The 26,172-nt window shown below is 39.7% G+C and overlaps 1 protein-coding gene across 3 annotated transcripts in view; it reads left to right on the top strand.

Annotated features, from left to right (window-relative positions):
* The first annotated feature begins 6,824 nt into the window (after positions 1-6,824).
* The window catches only part of LOC116060683 (heterogeneous nuclear ribonucleoprotein C-like), a 57,246-nt gene continuing 37,898 nt past the window's right edge, over positions 6,825-26,172 (top strand). The window contains exons 1-3 of one of the 3 annotated variants that reach the window (XM_035999436.1): positions 6,825-6,864; positions 17,168-17,323; positions 22,877-22,952. In XM_035999436.1, coding sequence (XP_035855329.1) covers positions 17,302-17,323; positions 22,877-22,952 — 98 coding nt within the window. In that variant the 5' untranslated portion in view covers positions 6,825-6,864; positions 17,168-17,301. Of the gene's footprint in view, positions 6,865-17,075; positions 17,324-22,876; positions 22,953-26,172 lie in introns of those variants that run through there. The other 2 variants (XM_035999437.1, XM_031314407.2) reach the window with 2 other exon arrangements.

The raw sequence follows: 26,172 nt of genomic DNA, 5'->3' as shown, positions 1-26,172 counted from the left end.
GCTCGGGCTGCACTCAAGAGCCTCCTCGCCAGGAAATGGACCGTAAAGAGCTGCAGCCACCGAGGAGAGGAGAGGTGAGGAGAATCAGAGGAGAGGAGAGTCAGAGGAAGACAATAGAAGAGACAGGAGAGAATGGGTGTGAAGGATAAAGAATAGAAGAAAATGAAAAATATGATTAAGGCATGGAAATGTGTGGAATAGATTCCAGGGTAAAACATAATGACAGATAATTATTGTATTTTATATAATAACACAATACCACTAAATTGCATTGTGCTCAGCAACTGCATGTCTCACTGTATTATTAGATTGTACACAAACATTAAATTGAGCAGTTTCAGTGTATTTTCACTCTTCCAGCCGAACACCATTATGTTCAGTTAAAAACAACACCAGGTGAAAATCTTACTGACTGTAAATGATTTTGAGCTGGTTCAACTTAAAAATAGTAGTTCCTCCGATGCCTTAAAACATGCTGAGGTTAAATAATTAGTTCAAAGTCTTCTTATGAGTTTTGAAGATGTAAAACCGACTTGAGTTAACTGAAACAGGACGAAACAAGTTCAATACACTTTTATAACAAGGAATTACAGTTGCTTATCGGAGCTATTTTGTACCAGCATTAGTACAAAGACAACATGCTACAGAGAGCATTTATTAACCTTAATGTAACATATCATTTAAAATTATCATGAGCTAAGATTGTGGAATTACAATATACAGTATGTTACTTTAGAAGCCATTAATCAGTTTGATTTCTTATTTTAAAAATGATATTCTCAGTGAAGTGTGACACTACCCAACAATCCTCAAACAAGTTCTACCAACAGGAAGGAAGCGCACAAATAATGACGGCTCCACTGGTTAGCAAATTGCTTACCATTGTTACCCTGTCAGACATGATGTCCATTTAGAATTGAACAAGCTTTTCTTGCAATTTCCAACAAAAGAACAGATACAAAAGAAAAACAGTGCTGAACAAATGAAACTCCTGTATTTACATCCTGACTGGCTATAGCAATGCCCCTGCATAAATATGCAGCAGTGAGTGTGTTATACACATTTTATGGTGTGTAGTTCATTCCCTATTAAAATACATAAAAACACACAGTCTTGTACATTTGCATTTTTCTAATATTTTATGGCCCCTAATCTGTTATTAAAAGGTCACGTCTTATAGCTGGCTGAGCAACATGAAAGATTCATGGTTCACAGTTCAGTGCTTAAAATGCTTTATAAGACTTTAAAAAAAAAAAAAAAAAAAGAAAAATAGAAAAGAAAATGAAATTAATATAACATTTACTATCAGAGTCCACACAGACATGTCACATTAACACCAAATAAAACAAACAACAGTTTGCCTTAAAAGACAGCCATCCTGGATCTTTTTTTAGCATACATTTGTCAAGAAAGATCTCCAGCACTAATTCACCCACCACAGTCTCTTTCTGGAGAGCAATGTGTTTTTACAATCTGCTGCCAATCTTGAACGGGAAAGCAATTTTCCCAAAAATCATATATAATATATTTTTTACTCAACCAAATTTGGGGTACTTTCCCCATTAAAGTTTGGCTCGGCAGAGCAGCTTGTTCTCTACAGAAAATAATCAGTTCGAGGAAATAGTTAAGACAGCATCCAAAATCACTGGTTATTCCCAATCGTCAATTTCCTTGATCTATGAAACTCGCCTTTGCCAAAAGAGTTTGAGCGCTTTAAGAGAAAGCTCTCTTTCGGAATCCTGCCTTTTGAAGAAATAGCTTCTGGGAAAAGATTAAGACAACTTTGGTTCAAAATGCATTGATTTTTAAAGAAGTATGTTCAACCCTTGAAGGTTGAACTATAGCCACTCTGCAAGTTTGCACTTAATTCTTTCATTATTTTTAATACATTTTCTATTTTACATGAGTTTTACTTTTGGCATTTTTGCATTATTAAAGTGCTCATATTATGCTTTTTGGCTTTTTCCCTTTCTTTATATATTGTTAAAGAAAGGGACATATGCCGTTGTTGTTATATTGTTGTTATATATATGTTATATATCTTTTTTGTGCATGTTATAGGTTTACAAAGTGAAAAAGCCCAAAGTCCACTCCAAAGGCACCATCGCCAACAGAAAACACTGTTCACAAACTGCTCCAAACAGCTCTATTGTAGTCCAGCCTTTACTTCCATGACGACCGTGCATCACTTTGTAACAAGTTACAATGCTCACCTAGCTGCTAGCATGGCACGACCTCATACTCTGCTTGTGACTGGGTATTACCTAGCTACTGCGCATGTGCGACTCCCAACAAAGATGTAACAGAAGTGAGATGTCTCACTCTGTAGCTAAAACAGAGAGCTCAACACACAGGGTGAAAAGAGGAGTTGCAGCAATGTGCAGTACAACAAAAAGATAGTGTTTTATGAAAATTAAACCATGTAAACCTATTCTGATATAACCTCTAAATACAATTATGAACCTGAAAATGAGCATAATATGAGCACTTTAAGCATTCATGAGCTGTGATATATTTCAACATGTGTCCTGTCTGCACTACGAGCTTACCAAACAAATTCCCTTACACAATTTGTTGTAATGCCAATAAAATCAACTACTTAACTAACTTAATCATGGCATGAGAGTTAAATACACATTTCTTCATATCTTTGTTTGGAATGGTTTATCTAAGAGACAGAGAGGGATGCTGGTAGAAGAATAAGATGCAAGGTGGAAGAGAAGAAAGCAAGGTCCACGAGCAAGTGGGGGGAACCGACAAAAGGAACATGAAAAAAAATAAAATGAGGCCCTTCTGATGTCAAGCACTTCTATATATATATATATATATATATATATATATATATATATATATATATATATATATATATATATATATAATGGAGGGTTAAATAATTAAATCCAAAGAGGCATGGCCTGAGATGATTATTACATGTGAGTAAAATAAGGCATTAAGGACTACATGGAGTAAAGCAGTTGAAGTGCTTGACATCAGAAGGGCCTCCGTCACCATCCTCCGACGAGAAGGATCCCTAACAGCGAGAGGAGAGGAAGAGAAAAAGGATCAGGAGGCAAATGAGTGGAACATCTTGAGAAGGCTGCTGATAAATGAATAAATACAGAGTTGAGAGAGGAGAGGGCTTCTCAAGGATGCCATATCTTAATTGAAAATGACAGCTTCAATTAAAAATGTAATCATTCTGTCCGTTTTTTAATTAAAAGCGAAACGACTGATAGTTTTGACTCATTAACTTCAAGGAGTGATGCAGTCTGACAGAGTGGGGGAAGTGTGTCATTTGCTGAATGGAGAAGGAGCGAAGGATAAAGAGGACTGATGCGTCGGGTGAGGATAATCTGCTACAATTACTTTATATGAGAGAGAGACAGCGCTTGGTCAGTGGAAGAGTGGTTAAATGATAATAACCAGGAAGCAGTGAGCGACTACGCAGTACTGTCATGAAGGTTTTTAGGCCTGACAAAAAGCAGAGCGCTCACAGCAGTAAGTGACAATTATTCTTTTTTAAAAGAGCAGTATCTTCATCATTACTGCTTTTCTGAACATGCACGCACGCGGACACACGCACACACACACACACACACACACACAAACACACATACACACACACACACACACACACACACACACACACACACACCTGACGCTCATTACCTGAGTCACACATGTGATGCTGTCATCAGGAGGAGGTCATTTAAGGTCCAACCCACCTGTTGAGAGGTTGTTCGCTCTGTGTGAGGACAACTTAATTGTCAGGCGAGTGAGTCTGTGTCATCTTGGTTTGTTAAAAACCAAAAGTATATCATATATACCACATAATCCAACATGAAAAGACATGTTTAACGTGATTGTCTGGCAGATTTGACTGAAAAAAAGCAAATGATTCAGCATTTTATTTAACTTGTCCTGGTGGATAGCTAGGACGGGAAAAGCAGTTTTGATTGGTTAAACCAGGTTTGTTTTGGCTATCAGGAGGCAGCACAACAAGCTAAACACAAGTTGTCACCTTATAAAGTTGATATGGGGAACATGCTAGCAAATCGTGGCTTACAGAGCAATTTAAGCATTCATTTGGAGACATGTTTCTGGCCTCCTGACAAATCTACTGTAAGTCCTGCTAAATGCTCCACCATGTTCACCAGCTAGTTTCTAACTTTGGTTACAGGTAGTACCATGTACAGGTAGTGTCAGTGGCAGTGATGCCGGCAAGATTCGATTTCATAGTAGGCTACGCACAAGAACCGCCCACCACATTCTCACACAATATTCATACTTTCACACATGGTCAAAATGACTTTCTAAATAAGCCACTGAGGGGCGTACGGGCGTATAACTTTAGATTTGGCAATCCATTTATTCACAGTTCTTACACATGCTCACTGTAATGTTCCACTACGAGTCAGGGACAAGTATAAAGTTCCTGCATTCTTGCAAAACAGTGCCGACATAAAACTTAGAGATGTGTCGCAATGCCTCACAGAAAACAGCGCTCTTACTCAGCAGCCCCGGTAACAACAACAGACATTATGTCACCAGCGGACACGACCTGCTTGGACCAGGTGAGAAGGGTGAGGAGGTTGGCGTCAGCAGATCTGAGGTAGCAGGTAGGATTATGTTGGTGCAGGAGGTCAGAGAGGTAGGAGGGGACTAGGTCATGGAAGGCTTTGTAGGTGTTGAGGAGAGTTTTAAAATTGATTTTTTGTCTGCCTTGGGAAGGAACTTGTTTTGGTGGAACATGTGTACGTTCAAAGGTTGTTTTAGTCGTGCAACAGAAAACTCAGATTGGACAGATAATCTGACTGGCTGTCTGGATTTACCCTGCAGAGTTCTGAGGAGCAGTTAACCATAGTCCTCATAAATCGACTGGAGTTTCAAATTCCAAAAGCAGAAGGTAACGGAACATCCGAAAACGGACATCCGAAAAGATTGATATCCGGCGGAATTTACAGCAGAACAAGAGCAATCCCGGAAGTGGAATGTCGTGGATACAGACTAGTTGTGAGGTGATGAAAGCATGGATGAGCATTTGAGTGGCTGAGAAGATGAGGAAGGGGCAAAGATGGCCAACGTTTTTAAGATGAAAAAAGGCAGTTTAAAGCTGCATGAGCTGAGATTTGAACCAACACCATTTACTTGGCCTAAACAACATCTGTAAGGAGTGTTCCAGATGTCAGTCAAGCTTATACAGGATGTGATATTTGCCCATTTAAAATATTAATTTGAATAAATCATTATTTCTTTCATTTGTCCCTAGTGACATGCCAGCAGTCTTGTTGTGTCTTGCACAGTCTACAGGAACCAGCAGACATGTGCTGAGACACTTCGATTGTCATGAAAAGGTGCGTTATCAGACGCCATGATGATTTTCAGCCCTAATACCTTTAACAGTATTTCTTTATCACATATAAAACCAACACACTGATTTTTACTTTGCTCTGTAAAATCTATAGTTGCAACAGAGAGGAAAACAATACGATAAGCAAACTGTGTACTCGTATGTAATGGCTTCATATTTCTAAACAAATCAACTCAACAAAAATAAAATTATAGATGCCAGATCAGTGCCAAATTAGAGGCATTTTTAAATACTCTTAAGTAAATGTGATTCTGCATAATTTGTAAAAACTTTATTCATCCAAGGAAGGCTTGCTGACCTTGTTTGCTCTTTTTTAAAATAATAATTTCTACTTCACATAAATTCAGTTATAGACCACTAGTCCTCTGGTACTGGACACTGAGCAGCTCCACTGGAGCAACAAAGAAGAGAAGTAAACAGTGTTTTTCACTTTTCCAATAGATGTTACACATTTTTTTTCTAGCATTTTCAACACTTGGATTGGCAAAACCTTAGTTGCATCATTAGTAAACCTATTTTTGGACTGATATCCTCAGATACATTAGTCCAAAGACAACGGCTCATTCCCTTTTAGTCCTCTATCCACTATTTGAGGATATATTATGACAAACCTGAGGATGTGCCTAACATTACACATCTAAAAGTGAAGGAGTTCAGTGATATGTTCTCTTCATGTTGTTTCTTGAATATAAAAAACACCTCCGTGCAGCCAAATAAGTGCACATTTTTAATGCATCTTATAACTCACGTTATATATAACTCGTTTAATTGGTGTGTGTTTTTTTTCTAAAATGATATATCTTTTCATGTTGTGTTCAGATTTTTACACATTTTCTATATTGCCTTTTTTTCATTTTTCTTCATCTGTTTCTGTAAGTTTTCTTACTTTACTACCACACTGTTTCTTTTCTTCTTAACCAGCAGGAGACATTTGAAGGACTTTCTAACTTGCTAACTCCAGAGTACAACAATAACTGTATAACCATATTCCAAGCAGGATGTGATGAATGCATGAATAACATTTTTAGGTTTTTATCAAACAGGAGTTTCGTCTTCTTTCAGTACAACAACCTTGTTTACCCTCTGTGCTTCTAGGGGAGGGGAGTGAGTCTGGCCTTCACTTTCTGCACAAATTTCCCCATCCAGATTTCACACTGTGTTTTCCTCACAAGCTGCATTTTTTCTAACTATCAGAGTGCTGCTGTCCACAGATACCCTCTGGTCAGCTTGTCTGTATAGTCCTTTATTTACAACAGCATTTTGGAATATTTTGTTTGCATGAATTTAATGAATCCACTCAGACAACAAAATACCACTTATACACTACACACACACACACACACACACACACACACACACACTTTTTAACAATTCAAGTCCACTTGAAGGAATAATTTACAGGGACATAAATATTATAGATACACACACACACACACACACACACACACACACACACACACACACACACACACACACACACACACACACACACAGTTTTGCAGTGTTTTTAAACAGTAATAGGCCCACATAGCCCAGAAAACTCCATTATGATCCCAAAACACTGACCTGAAATTGAAGCTGATGGGTAATCATTCACAACAAGCAGGGGAAACATATCATTACACCATTAGCTTGCATAATGTTGCTATATAAGGTAAGTGGGAAAACAGGGCTTGACTGACCTTCATCTGCCCTAAAAAACATACAGTTTTAGAGATAGAAAGAAGAGAGGACAAATTAACTATCATATTCAGTAATTATCTAGTTTAGTGTCATTGTTAGGCCAGAGAAAATCACCAGAAACTGAATGCTAAAATATCCATTACCGTAAGTCATGTATTTGTTCCTCTCTCTACAGAAGAACAAGTAAAGTGGTGTGAAATTTGCTCTGCAGCTGACATCAGTTGCAGTTTATGCTCTGCAGAGTATCGGCTTTCTGTTATATTCCCCATTCACAGAACCAGACCTGTGCAGAACACCAGATTTGTTTTTCAGCGCACACATAGAACAGACAGCTAGCGGACCGTGAAGAGATAATGGGTGAATTTGATAAAAAAAAAAAAAGTGTATTGGATTAGAATCACAGACTCCACCTTTATGTAAATCAAGAATGAACAATTTGTAAGTAGTTTTCTTATGAATCCACTCTGAATTATCAGCTGACTCTACAGTTCCCCTGAGCTCAATGGAGCTTTCAGAACATTGTTTTGGGTTTTCTGGCATGCAACTACTGTTTTGGTTCACTCTCTTCAACCTCTTTTCCACCTACAGCAGGCAGCGGTTTTCAGAGTGAAAAGCTCTAAAGAGCCACTGTACTAGCTGCCCAGCACCAAACAGCAGACAGACAGTTAGCACCTAGCTGGTGAATATAGAGGAGCATTTAGCAGCTTAAGAGCCAGATATTCCTCTCAGAAATTTAAATCCATGGATTTAATCTCATCAGGTTGACACAAACATGACTCCAAATTATGCTAATCTCCAAATTAGGTGAATTGTCCACAACTAATATCTTCAGGTCTTACCTCATGCAGTAGACATCAGAATAATTTACTTTTGCATTATACCTTTGCAATACACATTATAGATCATTCAGCTGGATTTGGGAGTTAATATACCAGTATATGAAATAAAAATAAGTCACATGTTCTGCAGAAATTAATTGTGCTCTTAATGCTTGCAGCTTCTTCAACATCCAACAGTTGAAAATCTGCTGTTGCACAAACATATTTATTTCTGTAGCGTTTGGAAAGAAGAAGAAAAATTAGTTGGTGAAAAGGAATAGCAAATTCAACATACATGAGGGCAAATATCTTACAAACATGTAATCTAATTGTTTTTAATAAGACTAATATCATGTTATTTTGTTCAGGTATGTTTTTGTGTGTTTCTCTTTGATTTCTGTTAGAGCTCTCTGACTGACGCAGAAACATCTAGTTGGTTAAGAGAGTATTTTTTTCTTTGTCACAGCTGGGCAGTCTGACTGAACAAGGCTGTCCCCGATGCAGAAAGATAGGGCTGTGGAGGATGATGAATGGGGTTGTTTGAGAATGCTACTCAGACCAGCCACACTCTCATTGTGTCTATCTCATTGCATGAGGCAAGGAAAGAGACGCTCATGCGAAGTTAACTGAGTTTCACACTCTCACTATGAGTGAGTATAATTTAATCATCCTTCTAATTGCTTCTTCAGAGACTGGCCAATATAAGTTGGATGATCCTCTGAGGACCCTGCTCTGTTTCTCGTTGAGCCAGCTTTCTTTGTTCAATACATCACAAGTTTGGAAACGGTGTACAGTCAGTGTGTGTTCTGTATCCGAGAGACGCTCCAGGGAGAGACAGCTTCATCCAAAACTGAGATCAGACTGGACAGAGGAGACAACGATCTCTCACATTCAAGCCAGCATTAAAACCAGATCCTAACAACAAAGACACTGTCTAATTCCATGTTATACAACAGTTTGCACTGGCCCACAATTTTCAGTCAAAGCAGAAAATAAGATTTGATTCCAATGTTGTTGATACTTCTCTATTATATCTAAATTTAAAAAAAAAATTTTACAAAATAAAAGCAAATAAAATTTAATAAAAAGTGAATCACAAGTTCCCATAGTAATGTATCTATACACATACTGGATGAAAAAAGACACAGTTGGTCTAAATAATGTTTTTTATTGAACAAGAGAGTCTGTTTAATAGCTGAGGGCTGGAAGCAAAGCACAGTGAATGAGGTGCCACTTAAAGCCTTGTGAAATGTGCAACTGCCCGCAGGCCTCTTATCATTAGCCCAGCCAAATCACGCTGCTGCCACAGTTACCCAATGCTTGGAAAAAAAGGGGGGAATTTCCCCACCTCGGGCTGTCACACTGATGGAGCCCTGTCTGATTTATTAATCACTGATCACACATACAGGCTGCACACACACAAACAGGCATGTATGCAAGTGCATCCACACTCACACAAAAACCCAGTGGCTCAAACTAGTACATAATGAGGTTTTTACACTGATACTGTATCTCTTTCACACCAATGACCAGGGTCGAGCCAGGGTTACATGACCAGTGTTCAACGCTGTTCTTTTGTCAATTCAAACCAAGCCAGTCAACACAGGTTGATCCCTGGTCATAACAATTCAGATACGACCTGGGTCACAAGCCGAGAGCGGTGCATATTAATTACCTCACATGCTGGAACTGGGCGGGGCTTTACACATTCATATTCAGTGAACAGCTATTGTTGTTAAATACTCCAGTCCAGCTGTATACTACCAGAACTAGTGTTTGTGTGTGTGTGTGTGTGTGAGAGAGAGAGATCTGATTGTTTTACAGTGATTACATTCTAAAGAACAATTAAATAACTATGGAGACAGACACTCTTATAGTTTAATTCTCCTCCTCTGCATTTCATTCATTGCATAAAATCTATGTTGCTGTTTTTTTCAAAGTGGGCTGCGACCTGTGACGATATGTGATATCTGGTATTGGAATAAGGAGACTTCATAGATGACAGATTTGGATGTCTTCAGATTAAATTTCCAACCAATGACATAATTTGTCATTGGTTGTTAGCGACCCTGGTCCTGTGCAATTCACTTTGATTTCGACCTGTGTCCGACCCACCTCTCGACCTGAGTCGCGAAGCAGAATCGGTCAATGTGGGTTAACCCTTTCAAACACAAAGTCAACCCTGGTTCAACCCTGATTGAGACTTTGATGTGAAACGGGTATGAGACACTCAAGCTAGAGAGAGCAGCAGGGGAGGACGGTGTGTGGTGTAGTCATTGGGTGTGACACAGAGAGAAGGGAGAAGAGAAAGAGAAAAGAGAAAAGGCACTCAATGATAATGTATGAGCTGTCGGCTGTGCTCTACGGTGGGGGAAAAGAGTGCAGTGGTGCATTTAAAAAGAAGATTATCATGTCAAGATACAGCAATACCTTGGTGGGCACTGATTTTCATTGGGTGTTGGTGCTCTGCTCCGTCTGTCTGGGTGTTAGCTCCACATTGTCTCATAAACTGACCAAGTTGAGTAGGGTTGGGCGATGTCTACCAAATTGGCATATGACGATATGTGAGTGGGGGGGCTGAAATCATATGGGCACAAAACCCGCTACAGGAGCTATATCCACCAAAATAAGGGATAAACGGGTGTCTGTCATCATATCAATCATGACTTTCTTTCTGCCTTAAAATCCTATTCTCACTTAAGCAAAGCAGATGCTCAACAGCTTGACCCAGCTTTATATCTACATTGTATCTACTTAGGCTAAACTACAGAGCCTGGCCCCACTGGCTTGAATGACAACTTTGTGGCCCACTTAGTTGTCCAACCACCATCACTGAATATCTGGTTTCACTAGACTTAACAAATACAGTATGCACTAGTAAGTTGGTCAGAGAAACTTTTCATGTGTTATGTCCCTTGACCCGTTTTACCAGAGAAAAGATGGTTTCAATATGAAGTTGTGTGTGATTGTAGAGTGCAGGCAAGTCTGCAGGGTCATCAGATGGGCACCCTCTCAATAGCTGGTGTTTGATTGAGTTGGCAGCCCACAACATAGAGAAGGCGCAACATTTTGTTCCGGTGTTCAAGAACCATCCCTGCACCCAAAAACTCAGCACAACCCTCCGTATCAAGTTATATTCACTTTTGTCTGCAGCATCACCAGCTACCACCATCAGCTAACAGCATGCTAGCTAACAATAACCCTGCCATACCAGGCCCTGTGCTATGATTTGTAGGTGTCAGACTCATACTGAGATCTACACTTTTGAGAATTCAGCTGTGACTTGGTTTTGAATTACTCTGTTCCTGAATGCGGCAGCAGTCAGTGGTTTCAGTGTAAATGAGAAAAAGGGTGTAAGGATCTGAGTTATCAATCTAAATTTAGTACTGACTTATCAAGATCCATCACACAAACAACAACAAAACTGCCTGTTTTTCATACACTTAAGTTTCCATGCAGGAAAACGTTTCACATTTTTTGGAGGGCCTACATGCCAACTTTTTCTTTTTTTAGTCATTTCTAGCTGACTGCTGAACCTCAGCATGGCTGCCTTCCTCCTCATGAGAGTTCATCAACACTATACAGCCCAGAGCCTATATTCTTTGCTATGTGGTCGATTTGTCAGTTGGCTAAGCACAGCTTGAATGCGTCAGCTAAAACAAACCTCTTTCTGCCGGCTGATAGTCTAGTTTCAACATAAATGCATAGGTATATTATAGCAACACTTCTTTCTCTAATTTTTTTTGTGAAATAACAGAAAAAAAATTGCATTTTCGTAAATATCTTCAACCTTGATGTTTTTTAATTTTTCTATTTACATGTAAACCTGCTTGTTTATCCTAATATAAGTCTATTTCTCAGCTAGGCTTCATATCAAGCTTTAGTTTTTTTGTCCTGCGTTTGGTTTTTCATTTCATTTTCTCTTATTATTTAGCCCTGTTATAGTGTGCTCATATTCGATCTGTTCCCTGTACTTTTAAACTCATTCCAACCATTTCCTCAGCCTGCAGGCTAATTTTCTCTCTCTTTGCTTCCGCCAGCCTTTTCTGTTTACGTGAGTCAGTCAGCTGGGTTGCATCCAGCCGAGTTCTGCTCCACTACCTTTTTCCCTCCCTACTGCCCCTTGCCTCTCTGCTGTTTCTCTTTTTAATTCCTCTGATAGCTGACAGTGAACCCAAATGCACCTATCTGCAAAGACTGGATGAAGCCATAACAAATAAAGTAGGAGGAGAAACCTTTCTTCCACAGTCTGGAAATTTATAAATAGTGAGTGCATTTATGTTCTTGTACATATATATATAAAAAAAACTGTCTGTACATGTTGTTGATTTCCTGTTTGCTTAACAAGCTTCCAGGAGCAGTGCTGGGCTGTGCTGCATTTTAGCACTCTGCACACCGTAGTTCATGTGATGCAATCTGGCCCATAACACCTTTTTTAAAAGCCACATACATGAATAAATACATTTTCTTAGAATTATCAGTCTGAACCATATGTGGTGGAAGAAGTACTCAGATATTTTACTTAAGTAAAAGTTACAATAATACAGTCTAGAAATACTCTATTACAAGTAAAATCCTGCATTCAATATCTTACTCAAGTAAAAGTACAAAAGTATCAGCATTGAAATAAAGTACCAAAAGTAAAAGTACTAATGAGGCAGAATGGCCCATTTAAGAATAATATATATAATATCACTGGATTATAATTAGCGATGCCTTAATGTGCAAGCGTCATTAATGTTGCAGATGGTAAAAGTGGGAGTAATTTTAATTACTATATACTGCTGGGTATCTAAATCTACAACAATATATCACAATTTCTTACATATTTTGTATTAATTATTTTAATATGCAAAATAACTAGGAATCAAATAAATGTAGTGGTGTAAAAAGTGCAATATGTAGTGTGGAAGTATAAAGTAGCATAAAATGGAAATATTCAAGTACAAGTACCTGATGTAGCCTCTCCAACTGAATGATGGTCTAACTCTCAAACTAAAAGCTCCAATAACATGCTGTGAACACACACTAAGTGCTAAGAAGAAAAACTAAAAAATGTTAGTATTTATTAACAAAAACAGTCACACATCACACATAAAATGCAGCTCCAACCATCCCAATCCAAGAATGCTTCGCCCCATATAATGCAGCTGCTGCAATGCTGCTAATTTCCATAGTACAGCATTTCTTCAGACTACATGTAAAGCCAAGCAATGCTAATTGCTTCAGTAGTGCCGAGATCGAAAAGTGGCTGATGGTTTGCCGCTAGTGCAGGGGCGGAGTGGGACCAAAAAAATCTACCGGGAAATTTTCGTAGACCACCGGTCCTCGGGGGGCACACAGCACAGCAACACGATCCACACTAGCCCAACGCAAGTAGCGCATTAAAGTAAAGTACTTCTTCCTGCCTCTATGTATTAATGCTCATGGGTAGCCTAAATGGGTTCCATTCAGACCTTTACATTAAGTCTTTTTCTGTTATATGTCAACAAGACATTTTCACCTGGCTATACCCAATGTTTAGATCTGTTGTGCTATTTATGCAAATTAGCACATACGTAATTATATTATGATCCGTTTATTATGAATGCTATAACGTAGCTAATGTTACGGAACGTTATACTTCTTACATGGGAAACTATTCGTACATATTAGCTTTCATTTAACGTTGCTAGTGAAGTTAAAAAGGTGCAGTTACCTCCCATCCTGTAGTTACAACTGATAAACACACCATTTTCTAAATCTCTGCTAACGTTACGCATATAGCTACAGTAACGGCATATAAAAAGAGATGAAAATGCCACCGGACATTAAACTTTACGAACATAAATGGCAAAAGACAACCTAGCTAGCTAGCTAACAGCCTAATGTTAAATGATAGGTTCAGTTAGCTAACGTTAGCTCGGGTTGTATCTACCTAATTACGATAGCAATTTGTACCAGCAGCATTAAAGAGTTATAGGAGAACTCCGGGTAATTTTTATGTTAATCTTGATCGCTATAAGTATGTGAGTACTGTCGATAGCAAAAAAACGAGCCGAATCGGTGCTAGCTTGCTGGAGCTGCAGCAGCTAATGCCGAGAGCTCCCGTTAGCTAAAACGGCAACAAGATGCGTATTTGTAGCATATATATCCATTTTGTGTGCGATCCATCTGGCGTTGGTGAATAGTAGTCTCTGCAGTGGCAAACTGTGTGTTAGTTGCCTTAGCCAGACTAGCAGGGCCGACCGGCATCCTTCTAATTCCTCCCCGCCTTCCTCACCTGCAGCGAGATATACTTGGCCGCGGCCGACAACAATCCACGGGCGCCCGCTGGTCTGGTGGATGTCCTCCAGAGGACAGTTCATGCTTTCGCGGCGAAAAAAGTTTATTTCCCCCTCAGCAGTGTGCAGATCGGAGCGTGGTGTGAGAAGAGTGAAGAGCGGAGGTGTTCACAAGGGAAGACGCTTGGAGTAACCTATGGAGCTAGAGCTAGCCTTCAGTAACGCTATTACTGTACAAGAAACAGACATCATTTGGCCCGTTTCCATGTAGTTACATAGTCACTGATATGATCATAACCACTACAGTGCTCAATTACCTATTTTTGAGGGGGAAATAAACTTTTTTCGCCGCAAAAATTTCGCCGCGAAAGCATGAACTGTCCTCTGGAGGACATCCACCAGACCAGCGGGCGCCCGTGGATTGTTGTCGGGCGGGGAAGGCGGGGAGGAATTAGAAGGATGCCGGTCGGCCCTGCTAACCTGGCTAAGGCAACTAACACACAGTTCACCACTGCAGAGACTATTCACCAACGCCAGATGGATCGCACACAAAATGGATATATATGCTACAAATACACAGGGAACTGCTGCTTGATGATTATTACCGAAGCCTGGCTGAACACTCACTCATCCCAGACGGCAACTAGCAGCTAACAGGGTAGGTGAATTTAAACAATGTCTGAGTTGAAAACGCATCTTGTTGTCATGTAAGGGCCCTGTTCATGTTGCACAGACATTTTCATTGCATTTTGTGTCTGTTAAGAGGCACAAAGGCACTTTTTATGATATGCCCCCAAAACTGCCGTTTTAGCTAACGGGAGCTCTCGGCATTAGCTGCAGCAGCTCCAGTTAGCTAGCACCGATTCGGCTCGTTTTTTTTTTTTTTGCTATCGACAGTACTCACATACTCATAGCGATCAAGATTAACGTAAAAATTGCGAGTTCTCCTCGATGTAGAATGCGGTCTGTTAAGACCGCTGCGAAGTATAACACACCGTTGCCATGAAAAACAGAGCGTTGCTATGGACGCAATTCTGTTCACTCAGGCAATATAATCGCTACACACAGCCTACGACGTAGCTACGGCGGCAGTTCGACGCAAGGCGTTTGTGCAAAACTGTGGAAAAACTGCAGAAAAAGTGTGGGTGTTGAACCCTCTCACCTGGAAAAGTGTGGGTGTTAAAACACCCACATCCCCCACGGGTGCGACGCCCCTGTCTGAATCCAATTGTACCCATCAGCATTAGGATCACAAAGGTATTTGCATTTTATAATAAAACAGAAACAGTATTCTTCATATTATATATTTCTAACTCAGTGCTATTGTACCTTATAGATCGACAGCCCAGGGCTAATTTAGCTCCTTGTCACACGACTGAGAGAGTTATCCAAGGGTTAACAGTTTAATAATGCAATTGTGCCTGGGTTAAGTGTAGTGTGAAAAGAGGTAATAATCATTTTAGAGTTGACCAAGATTAAAGTTTGGCTTACAGCCAGTCTTACTCTGTGTTGGTTGTTAAATAAGCTAATTAAACCCACATGAAAGCCTCTCCTCAGGAGCCAGAAAGATTAAACAGCCTCAGGTGTATTCTCTTTCCAACTAGAGCACAACAAAAATGGAACGATTAGACAGCGTGCACAGTTTACAATATGTAAAAAGTGATTCAGCTGGGTTGGTTTTTCAGATGTAGTGAGTTCATTATAATCAAGATCTCGGTGATGGAAATAATGTTGTGATATGTAATAATAATGATACTGCTGGAGATTTATTAAAAGCTTCAGTTTGTTTACATGTAGCTCATCAATATGGTTCAGGTTTAGTGTGGAGATTCAAGTCACTGTTTGAGTATTCAATTTATAATTGCTTATTAGTTCAGCAAATATACTGAAGTGAGACAGCAGTTGTACTTGTCTTTAATCCCTTGTCTCATGTCTTGCAGAATCACACAGGACGTGTGTGCATGTCCTCAGTGTGTAATATTCCATGAATACCTATCTTTGAAATCCTCATTAATCAGGTCCGGATTGGCTAATTGGGAGCACCGGGAGAATTCCCGGTGGGCCGGTTTGGTTTTTTGGTTGTGAGGGCCGGGTTGAAATCATAGTTGAATATCATAGATGCTGTCCCTAGGCTGCCTGCACTTGCAGCCCACTCTTTGTATTTACAGTATTTATTTTTTCTTGCAGCCCACCGTTCTACATTCATGCAGCCCACTCGCAGAGTGCAGCCTGGTTAATGATGACGTATTTATGTTTTGAGTCCTCTGACGGCGGCACCTTGCTAAAAAAACTAACAACCCGTCCGCATACACTTCATACATAGTGATATTTTACAAAAATACACTGAATTACAAGGCTGTAGAGAACAGGACGCTATTGCAGAGTTATATACTAAGGTTTTGATTACATTTTTCGTGAAGTAAAGTGTGCCGGTCTAAAGCATGAAACTCCAGGGCTGAAAATGAGTCCCACTCCGGCCCTGTCATTAATCAATACAAAGATTTTCCTCTTAAAACATGTCAAGTCACCTTTTTCTTCTGAATCCCCTTGTGAGTGTGTGCATGTATCATTTAGTTTTCTTGTATGAGTGCATAGTCTGTTAGTCAGTACATTGTCAGTGTAAACTTTTGCACAGGTGGCTTGAGGTCCCTGCTCTTTGACATGTGTATAAAAGACACACACACACACACACACACACACACACACACACACACACACACACACACACACACACACACACACACACACACACACACACACACACACACCGGCTTCCTCTTCGCCTGGCAGGAATCTGTAAGCCCTGAGCTCCAGCCTAGCTCCTGTTGCTGAGGGGAAACTAGCTGCACACTCATCCAATCCTCCTGCCAGTTCTCCTGCTAATGGAACAGCCCAGTGCCCCCCTATCCACCCCTGACTTTGGAAAACATTTGGTACATTCCATTGGTGCTTCTCCAGCGGGTTTGTCACACTGACTCAGTAGTATCGCAGCAGTTAGCCAAACGCAGTCAGAGCGCGCGCATACATACAAGCACACACATACACACACACACACACACACACACAGCAAGAGTAAGGACGTAAAAAGAGAGAGTTGTAAGAGAAGCAAATCAATCCTCGGCTAGCCTCTCCACTCTCAGTTTCCTGGTTGTTTTGCATCCCTGATATGACCCTGTTCAGCCCAAGATGTGAGTATTTTTTTTTTTTAGGGGTTTATCCCTATATATGTGTGTTTATGCATGTGTAAGTGGATGTTTGCATGCAGCACTGTGTTTCTGTAAGGCAATATTTTCCACTGTGCTTCTAAATGTTTATTTCCTACCATCTTATTTTCTGCCTTTACCTCTGTTCATAGAATCAGCCTGTGTTCGATAGTCTGAATCCCAGGTTCCTTTTTACTTTTGTCTCAGATCTGTTTTTCTGTCTTTCTCCGTACCTACCCACTGATCCAATCAGATGGTGGTTTTGAAAAAGGATCTATGGGATGTTTGAGGTTAGGATGTCAACATTGTGATGCCTTAAGAGGTATCTCTGACAACTTCACCAAAACTGTGCAGGTACATATGATCAAACCTCTCACATTGGCAAGGTCAGCACTTGCTCTCTGGGCATAAATGCTTGTGAAACAGAAATGCCTGACGGCTTAATTATGTCTAATGATGGACTAAAGCATGCTTTCCCCCCCAGCTGTTGAATGAATAGTGCATCTCGTTTGTGAACAATTCCTAATCTGAGCTGCTACATCTTCTCACAACTTCCACACTAGTTCAGAAACAGCACTCTACTCAAAAAGACATGTGGCTGTTGGGAAAGTGAAGTCTTCTGTAGAGTTCAATACAGGATGAAAGACTCTACAGCAAAAGTGAAACTCATTTTAGGCTGTCTCTCTGTGGTTTTCCGTGATGTGGGATCTTTTCAGGGCGTATAACTCCGATCATGTATAGTCACTGTAATGCAAGAGCTTTCATCCACCTCCTTTTTCGCTGCTGTGGTGTACAGATCCATTTTCTTTCTGGCTCACAGCACCGCTCTCAACATGCCATCTATTTACATCAACCTTCCCTATCTTTTCTATCTGCTTTGCTTTATTTATTAATTCAATTAAATTCAAGTAAATTCAATCAAATTCAATTTTATTAATAGTATCAAATAATAACAAGAGTTATCTCAAGACACTTTACAGATAGAGTAGGTCTAGACCACACTCTATAATTTACAAAGACTCAATAATTCCCCCTGTGTATATCTGTGCGTTATAATCCATGTTTTATGTTGCCTGTGACAGTTGACTGCATTTAGCCCTGAGAGTGGAAACTAAAGCTTCATGGTTGCCGCTTGGCTCAGACCTGAGGTCATTCGCAGTGCAAGAAATAAAGAGGATGCAGCATGACAGAGTGCAGAGCCTATCAGTGAGGTCCATATTTTGACAGACTACCTCCTCTTCATATGTAGGGTGCCAGACCGTGGCCTGATTAATACACTTTGAGGCAACTAAGGGCTAAAAAGCTGTGTGCGTATTAAAGTGAAAATAAGCCAAGAATGACCTCTTTTCTAATCTATAAAATGTATTAAACATCAGCATAATGCACAGCAGGGTGCAAATAGAAAGTGTGACAACAGAGCATACCGATTATCTAATTAAATGGAAGTTTAAGTCTAAATACAAGACAAACAACCTTTGTCATATTTAAAGGATGGAACAAACTCAGGTGGATGAATGTATTTGGTTTATGTGTCTCTTTCTGCTGTTTTATTGCAAATAGTGTTTAATCTTGACAACTTTGTTCTAAATACAATAATCAGAAAGTTATAGGTTTTAGCAATATCATTACCAATTCCATTGAAAGAAGTGGCAGTAATAAACGGAAATGTACAATCCAAAAAAAGAAAAGAAAATATATCTTACTGCAGCTTCATTTTTTATCAAGGTATGTTAGTTTCTTAAATCTGCCAAAGCCAGTTATAGTGAAATCAATTTTGCAGTCCCAGTTGCGCTAGTTTAAATGATTGTTGCACTGTTGAAAGGCATTCAGTCATAATTGCTTCATTTTTATCTTTTTGGGTGGAATGTTTGTGAGCAGAATTGCAAAATGTTGTTTTTTGTTAGATTGAAGTACCACTGAAAATATTTCTCATTGGCTCGTGTATTTGTGCTCTGTTCTGAAATCAATTGTGTGATTTAGAGATTAACTAAAAAAATATATATATATTTTTTTAATTAAGGATGCGGTTCAACCATTGCATGAAAAATTTAAGAATCAGGAAGAAAGAATAATGAAAGAAAATAAGAAAATTGAAAGACATTTTTATCTGATCATGTTATACTATATATCCTATCTCCCACACATCAGTGACTTCAAAGTGCACAGATTGATAGAACATACCATAGTAAATTAAATCTTCTTGTGCGCATTACAATGTTAACTATTTTCTGTGTGTGTGTGTGTGTGTGTGTGTGTGTGTGTGTGTGTGTGTGTGTGTGTGTGTGTGTGTGTGTGTGTGTGTGTGTGTGTGTGTGTGTGTGTGTGTGTGTGTGTTCAGGTTTCAAGGCAAATTATGGTTGCTTTTTTTCTAAACGGCAAGAATGAAATTCTGGGGAAAACTGCGTGCGTGTGTGTGTGTGTGTGTGTGTGTGTGTGTGTGTAAGATGAGGCTGCTTGCCAGAAAAGGTCTGTGAACATAAAATGCATGCTGTGCACGAATTCCCCCTCAGCAGAGTCCTTGATGTTTTGTTCTTGAGTTTTACGGTTGCATACATGAATCACCTGAAGCATAATTAAAAGCAGTGATGTAAAAAAGATGAATACAATTCCTAATTGATCCTGATAGATAGAGAGGTTGTCTTTTCAGTGTATGCAGGGAGGTTCAGACAGAGCAGCTTTCCTGGAGCTGGTGCAGAACTCAAGGACACTTCAGCAGGGGGGATGCTGACTAACTGACTGGGGTCTTCAAAGGCCGTCCGGTCTCCTGCCTCCTCTGGAGATTCAGAATCATTTAGAATAAGAAAAGCCTTTTCACATTGTTGCTGTGTTATTTTGTTTCCAGTTACTGTGATTAAGCCGGCTCTCACTTTGGCCTGGTATGAAGCGACAGTCTGGCTGGCACTCAGCCTGACATCCGTTGCTACAAAGCACAGTGCCAGACTGTAGACCGTGGCAGAGGCGGACGCTTTCTAACTCATTATGGCTGATCACGTGTGACCTTGATTGTGTCCTCTGGTGCCCTTTGGTCCTATTTTACAAACATGCTGTTTTTTATGCTACTGTATGATCTCCCTGTACTGGAGTCTCTTGGGTTTGCCCCTTATTCAGCTGATCTGTAGTGAGAATAATGGCTTCCCATACAATGTTATCATTACATGCCGCCCATGATTATAATACTGTCACCATACAGACAATTTTGTGATATGCAATAACATACAATAATTGTCTTTGATGCATACCACTGGAATCAGTTCTCCATACTACTCCATGCTGTCATTTGTATGTTGCTGTTCCAACGATCATTCGTTTTTTTAATGATTTATTTATGTTAGAATCAAATGTCCTTTCCTCCCTTTTTTTTTTTAAACCTTTCACCTAACTAAAACTCTACTAAGGAAAAATAAAGTAAATAATATTAAAATGAAGGTGGAGTCTGCAATTTTTTTTTCTTTATACCTCCATGGCCTTTCCTCTGTTCTGTGCACAAGCACAAACCGAATAGAGCTGTGTGGCTCAGTCCAAGCTGCTTTGTTTGTTTCCCATTTACAGAGCCATGGCTGTGAATGAACAGATTTTTTTTTTTTAACAGCGCACACACAGAACAGACAGCTAGCAGACTGTGAGGAGATATTCTCTAAATTTGACAAAGTGTATTGGATTAGAATCTTAGCCTCCACCTTTTAAAAGAATAATTGAAATAAAGTCACAGATGAGGAACAAAAGATCAGATGTTGGTAACACTTTACTTTAACACCCCCTATTTAGCATCTTTTATATATTAAATACATTAAAAAAAAACATTTTTCATTAAATAAAAAAAGCAAATGAAGTTGATCAAACCTCAAAACAAAAAATCACCACAACAAATTGCAATTTACAATGTAGATGTATGGTTGTTTGCTAGTGTGCGTGTGTATGAGTGTGAAGTCTGCACTAGAGAAGCTAATTGTAGCACATAGGATTTTGTTTACCAAATAACTGTCTGATTACCTCCTGAGGTTTTACTCCCGTAGAGCGAGACAACTGTGCTCAGCAGCATCGTCCCGTCTTCCTATGTAATGGCTTATTCATGCAGTCAATCATACAGTCGTTATGTTGCTCAGCAAATGCATTATAAAACTCAGTTTTCTTTCCTTCTGCCCTGCAATCACTTCTACCCCAAAATGTGAAGACGAGGAACTGTCCAGTATGTTTTTAAAGATTTGTTTGTGATACACATTGTTCTTGTCTTTTGTCGCCTTAGTGGAGAAATATGTAGTTACTGTCACATGAAAATATTACACTGGCGCATGAAAAGTATGGCATATCCAGTAGAGCTGGGCAGCATGACATGAAACTAATAATCAGAGTGAGTTACAATAATATTTGTAATAATATAGTAAATTGAGTCATTTTCTGGTCTTAGAGACTACATTACAACTTTCTAAAATAGTTGAAATAACTGTTTGTTTTCCTGAGTGAAATTAAATATTAATGCCTCTACTTCTTTGGGTATTTCCAAAAAAACACATTTATCATATTTTTCACATATCTTTTGAAATGCAAGTACTATTTCCCCAAATATTGCCACTTTAATGCATTTTTAGGTATTTACAACATGTCTTTGGGTCTATATATTCCTCATATCAACAACACAGTCATAGTTTTCTGGGTGTGCATGCATGCACGGCTCAGGCAAGTAACAGTTAAGGTGTCAGCAGCAGGGGCTAGTTCCTAACCAGCAGAGTTGGCTGCAGAAAAGCCATCCAGCAGGTCACTGTTTGACTAAATCTGCCTCACTGCTGTGGGAGGTAAAGGCATACACGTGTCTAAATTTCTTTTCACACATTCAAACCCATACTTAATTAATTGTAGCTTCCAGCCATTTTACAGTCACGCTGTGTGAGTGTATGTGCAGCTGGCCCAGTCACACTCCATTCACCACCCATCTGTCCATGTCAGACTGGCCTCCTCTCCTCCTCTTTTTGCTCTTTCACTTTTTTCTCTCTTTAACATTCACCTTTGGTAAATCACTGCTGAGCAACGTGAGCAGTGAGCTGTTGGCATATCCTGTAATCAAGGTGGCTCGTGGTTAATTGGCCCATTGGAACGTGTCTGCAGAGGTGTTTGCAGGAGAGACGTATGAAAACAGACCGAGAGAGATTGGGTGTGGCTTTTGAGACAAGTCTAAAGCTGCACCAGGTTTCTGATGCACACTTGCAGACATGAGACACAAATGGAGGTGAACAGCTGGCTCGTAGTGGCAGAAGCAATCAAAGAAGAGTGATGGATGATAGATGTATGTGAAAAACAGCCACAGTCGGTCTTAGCCGGCCCTTTTAGTCATTATCATATTAAAAGATGACAACAACTACAACAGTTTAGGTAAATTTTGCTCAAATAAAGATAAAACTCAAGTGTAGGATAAACATCACCAGACAATGTGGAGGGTTTGCAGGTTAGTGTATATTCTTTTCTGGGCTTTGTACCTCTGCTGTGTTGTGTTATGATGCTCTTAACTGTATCAGTACAAAGTTAATTGGTTGCTCTTCCATGCAGACATGAGCATGAGTGGAGAGTTGAAGTCCAGCCGCTCCAGGGCAGCAAGTAAGAGAGCCAGCAACATCATTTATGGGTGAGTAGGACCCCCCCTTTCACACACACGCATGCATGTACGCACACACATACACACATACACGCACACTCCAGCCCCCACACACTCTGAGATAATCATGCACTCTATTATTTGCTGCAACCCTTTATCTGTAACTCAATGGCTGCACCTCGGTGTTGCAATCAATGCAGCATTATTATTATTAGCTTTATACCAGCTGTGTATGTAAGCTGCTATTGATTTTAGCCAGAGGTGCTGTCTCCATCCGTCAATGTTTTAATCTCTCTGTTGATGTAGTGCACACATATGACTGAAGCTGATTACTGTTTATAGCTGGCGGTTCAATACAGCGCCGTGGAGCTACACTAACATTGTGTGCAAAGATAGGCAGCGAAGGGAATGGAGGGCAGTGGGAAAGACGACAGTGTGTGGGCTTGTTTAAATTCATTAATGCCTTCATTACTCTTACCTCCAACTCTCTCCTTTAACTGCATCTCTTTCTCGCTTAAGATCTTCTAATGAGCATAAACCACACAAAGTACTCTGACGTTTGTGTGAAGGTTGAGCTTTTACCACACTTATTCTGACATTGCATTTTCTCCTACATGTCCTCTGGAAGTCCATATATCGTCCTTCACACATCAATGGACAAGGAAACAATAAGCAAGGCCCTTAGAAAACATCACATAATCAGAAAAGACAAGGGAGACACCATTATTGCAAAACAGGTCAATATTTATTGGGTTCCTGAAAACATATTTTTTGTTCCACTTCCAAAGATGCAAAATAATTAGGGCTGTCAGGGCGATGCGATTAAGGGCCAAGCATAACATTAATTTTTTTTAATCGCATGCCGCCATTTATTAATTTATTTTACACTTCACTCGGCTTCGCGTCGTGCCTAACAATGCCCCTTAGCTGTTCTAAAATCACTAGAATCTAGCTAGGCTACTATTTTGACCCTTTGCCGCACCTTTACTTGTCATCAAGCTGCCATACTTCCTCGTAACACATCCTGCTGCTGCAGGCTGCAGGCATGATGGAGAAAGACAGCAGAAAACACAATTCTGAATGGCGCTTTTTATTTTCCAAAGCTCCCGGACGGCTCAGTAGACAAGTCGAAAGCCATATGCACATTGTGTAAAGCCGAATTAAAATATCACCGAAGCATGTCAAGCTTGAGCTACCACCTACGAGCTAAGCATAGTACAGTTAACGTGACTCAGGTTGATGCTAGCAGGCTCAGGCAAAGCACTATTTTGGAGAGTGCTACTTGCCAACCTGTGGATGAAACCAAATCCCAAAAAATGACTACAGCTCTTGCAAAATGGGTGGCAATTAACTGCAGACCTGTCAGCATCGTAGAAGACTCGGGTCTTAAAGACGTACTACGGTTGGCATGTTCTGACCCGTCTCATTACCATCGACGGGGACAGTAGTTTTCATGCATACACAGCCTGTACAACACGGAGAAAGCAGCCAAACTGGAACTGCTGCAAAGTGCAAACGCTGTCTCATTAACCGGTGATCACTGGACGTCAGTGAGTAATCAAAATGATTTAGGAGTTACTGCACACTATATTGACTCTGGTTGGACTTTGCACTCGTTTGCCTTAACGATTCGACATACAGAAGAACGACACTATGCTGAAACATGCCAAGCACTTCAGCGAAGTTGCAGAGACATGGGGCATTGCAAATAAAGTTACAAAATACAAATCTTAAAAGTCAAGTTCATAAAGTAACTTTCTTTGCATTCATTTGATTCCCAATCAAGATACACTGGTAAGAATTGCTTTCCATTGTTAATATGTACTTAAAAACAGTTCTGAAATGCAAAATAATAGAATTTTAATCATGTGATAAAACATGCGATTAACTATAGAAATTCAGCGATTAAGAAAAAATTAATCGTTTGACAGCCCTAAAAATAATATAATAATGAAATTACTGTGAATAGCTGCACCAATACAGGCACAACAGGCTTTTTGCTGACAATGGAAATAGTGAGAGTTGAGATGCTCACATTAAAGCAACTGGGGTGAACATGATAAATAATATTGAAATACTTTGCAGGGCATCTACATAGGACACCAGAATGCAAAATAGGTTGGGAATACAAACAAGAATAGGAAATGCATATTAACAGATTAAATATTATTGATGCCAACTTGTTTGTCCCAGGCCAAATCAGCAAATCTCATTATTATTCTGCATAAATGGGACTCCACATATGTTTGAAAATGTTCATTCCTGGCAGCACCATATCCTGTCTCTGTGCTGGTTTCATCATAACATACAGTAGTATGTATATTGCAGTATGGGACATTATATATTATGTCCCCAGTGTGTCCTTCAAAACAGTTAATCCAGCTCTCTTCCATGTGCACCCTCCTCCACTCCCTCTGACCATCTCTGCATAACCCTTAAACCCTCAAACGTTATTTGCCCATTCCACCACGTAGTTATTCAACACTGTGTAGCCATGCATTAATGAGGTTAGTCATACAACACACACACACACACACACACACACACACACACACACACACACACACACACACACACACACACACACATACACACATACACGTAAAATGACTAACCACAAATGGACGCACCTGAGGTAGCAGCCCTGATAAAGACTGAGATGACATGAATTTAGAGTTGGCGCTCTGTGGCCATTTCAGGTTAATGGTCACATTCAATCAAGTAAACCAAGCTGAGAACCTGTCCAGCCTGTACACAAACAGAAAAGCAAGACTAAACGTTTACAGCCATGTTAGCGGCTCTGTGTAGGGGTTGGGGGAAAAATCGATACAGCATAGTATCGCAATATTTTCCGTGGCAATACTGTATCGATACACAGACGCCAAGAATCAATCTTTTATTATACTGTATATGTGTTGGTCAGTTTGTCTGTTTGATAATCCCATTTTTAAAATGTAAGTGAGATGAACAAACAGAGAAGTTTATCTTTTTAGATAAAACAGATGTTGACAAAGTTTCCTTTTGGGGATATCATTTGAAATTGGGAAAAAACTGAAGTTGGAAAAAAGGTAATAAATTACAATATATCGCAGAATATTGCAATATGTTTAAAATCGCAATAGTGTATCGTGACATAAGGATCGTGATGATATTGTATCGGGAGGCCTCTGGTGATTCCCGCCCCTAGCTCTGTGAGGCTGTACTGTTCTTAGTCTAACATGGTGCAGCAGTCGCTGATAGGAATGTTCAG

The sequence above is a fragment of the Sander lucioperca genome, chromosome 3, assembly GCF_008315115.2.
Source record: "Sander lucioperca isolate FBNREF2018 chromosome 3, SLUC_FBN_1.2, whole genome shotgun sequence".
Taxonomy (NCBI): Eukaryota; Metazoa; Chordata; class Actinopteri; order Perciformes; family Percidae; genus Sander; species Sander lucioperca.
This window is presented reverse-complemented; position numbering and strand designations above follow the sequence as displayed.